At 46.4% G+C, this 1,983-nt stretch overlaps 1 protein-coding gene across 1 annotated transcript; it reads right to left on the minus strand.

Annotated features, from left to right (window-relative positions):
* Window positions 1-256: 256 nt before the first annotated feature.
* On the minus strand, window positions 257-1,767 carry LOC109159522. Its single transcript, XM_019307625.1, has 3 exons — window positions 1,435-1,767; window positions 1,282-1,347; window positions 257-1,201 (listed from the first exon to the last, which is right to left on the minus strand). Exons 1-3 carry the CDS (start codon window positions 1,765-1,767, stop codon window positions 257-259), a joined length of 1,344 nt encoding a protein of 447 aa, XP_019163170.1.
* Window positions 1,768-1,983: the final 216 nt, after the last annotated feature.

Here is a 1,983-nt window from a genome sequence, read left to right on the forward strand (position 1 = left end):
AAAAACCAACGGTGAATCCATCAGGACCAGGGGCCTTACAAGCAGCCATATCAAATAATGCTAACTTAACTTCCTCATGGGTAACAGGTGCATTCACTATAGTCCAATCCTCATTTGTGAGAAGTGGGAATGAACCATGGAGTAAAAGTTGCGGACTAGACACCCCTTCTGCCGAGAAAAGCCCCCGATAATAGTCGTAGACATGCTTCCTTAACAATCCTTCCTCACAGATGCTCTATCCAACCTCGTTAACTAATCAAGGGATGATCGCATGGCTCCTCTTCATGGCTGTTGCTAGTTGATAGAATCGTGTGTTCCGGTCACCAGATACGATCCACTCCTCTCGTGAGCGTTTGAACCAAATGAGTTCCTCTTGATGAAGTGTCTCCTCCAATTCTTTGCAAAGGCTACGTTCCAGTCTCAAAAGATCAGCTCTTGCACCTATCACAAGACACCGTTGAACTCCATCTAATCTAGCCAATAAATTGCTTTTCCTCTGGAAGACACTACCAAAGGAGTTTCTGCTCCATTCTGGAAGTACCTGGGCCAATGCAGTAGTGTTATTCAACAGATCAAGTTCGTTATTCCATACTGTCTGAACACATTCATGGAATGAGGGGTGCGCCGCCCATGCTATATTAAATTTGAAGCTGTAAGAGCTCTTCCGTAGAGAAGAACTGGCAGTAGAGATGAGGAGCGATGAGTGGTCCGAACCAATCCTAGGCAGATGATTAACAGTTGTATCTGGGAACCGAAGACTCCATTCCACATTACACAAAGTGCGATCAAGTCGAGCACCTTTAAAGGTAGGTGTATCAATACCCCTTGTCCAGGTAAAAGAAGGGCCTCTGAAACCCAAATCTACTAATCCTTCTCTAAAGATCCATTCATTGAAGTCTGAACAACATGACGCAGTGAAGGCTTCCGTGTTACTGACTTCGTTACTACTCGTGACTGAGTTAAAATCCCCAAATGATAGCCAAGGGCCCTGTGGATAAAAATGGTGACCAGACAAGTCGGGGAAGAGACGCTTTCTGAGAGACAAATTTGGACTGCCATAGACCGCAGACATGAGCCTCGGGGAAGAACCATTCTCGGCTACCTGAAACGAGACAAACTGCGGGTGAGTATACAAAATCTCAATATCAATTGAATCCTGCCATAACAACCAAATCCCCCCGAATAGCCCACTGCCTCTACTCTACACCAATCAGAAAAACCAAAAGAAGAACAAATATCATTGGCTTGGCTCCCTGACACCTTAGGTTCAAAAAGGCAAACCAGTGACGGCTTATGAATACGTAACAGAAATTTAAAGGTGCACCTAAACGAAGACGAGGCAGCACCCTGGCAATTCCATGAAAAAATAATGAATGAGATGGAAAAGCAAACATGCGTCTAATGACGCAAGAGAGCCTCCCCTGCCACGACCACATGATCAACAAGACGACCATCTTCGTGCATATCCTCTGCTTGTGGTGCTGCCGAGACCAAATCTGTGTCCGGAGGTGTCTCTTTGAAAGTATTCTCAAACTCTGCTAAAATGGGGGTATACTGATGGTCATCTTCATGATAAACTGAATGGGTTGTGATATTTCTTCCCCCACTAGTTCCTCTCACTACAGTATGTTCCTGCCCGGCTGCAGCTCTGTTAGGTTGGTAACCCCTATCGCTTCTCCCTCTGTACGCTCCTCGAGGCTGTGGATGAGTGTGTGTTACTGGAGGGTCAGGGGGTCTTGGGACAACCTCTGGTTCCCTTGATTCCATACGTTGGTGGCCACCTCGATAAGCCGTTCTGATTCTTGGTAGATTAGCATTCTATTGATGTACCACTGGAGGGGCAATCTGAGCATTTGGTCGATTTAAATCTTCTGTGACTTCCATGTCCGCTAACGGCTCAAAGTGATTGTATCGCCACACCACCAGCTAGACGGTTCTCAGGACCTGAAGCATCGGTCTGACCAGTAGTGGTGCGAGCCATCG

Source organism: Ipomoea nil, unplaced genomic scaffold (assembly GCF_001879475.1).
Source record: "Ipomoea nil cultivar Tokyo-kokei standard unplaced genomic scaffold, Asagao_1.1 scaffold2833, whole genome shotgun sequence".
Classification (NCBI taxonomy): domain Eukaryota; kingdom Viridiplantae; phylum Streptophyta; class Magnoliopsida; order Solanales; family Convolvulaceae; genus Ipomoea; species Ipomoea nil.

What these genes read in the sequence shown, in the direction of transcription:
- LOC109159522 (XM_019307625.1), bottom strand. Translation starts at nt 1,767, where the DNA reads ATGGAATCAAGGGAACCAGAGGTTGTCCCAAGACCCCCTGACCCTCCA. An exon ending in ATGGTCGTCTTGTTGATCAT is followed by an intron (nt 1,348 to 1,434) that starts GTGGTCGTGGCA and finishes TGGAATTGCCAG; the next exon opens with GGTGCTGCCTCGTCTTCGTT. An exon ending in GTATTCATAAGCCGTCACTG is followed by an intron (nt 1,202 to 1,281) that starts GTTTGCCTTTTT and finishes TGATTGGTGTAG; the next exon opens with AGTAGAGGCAGTGGGCTATT.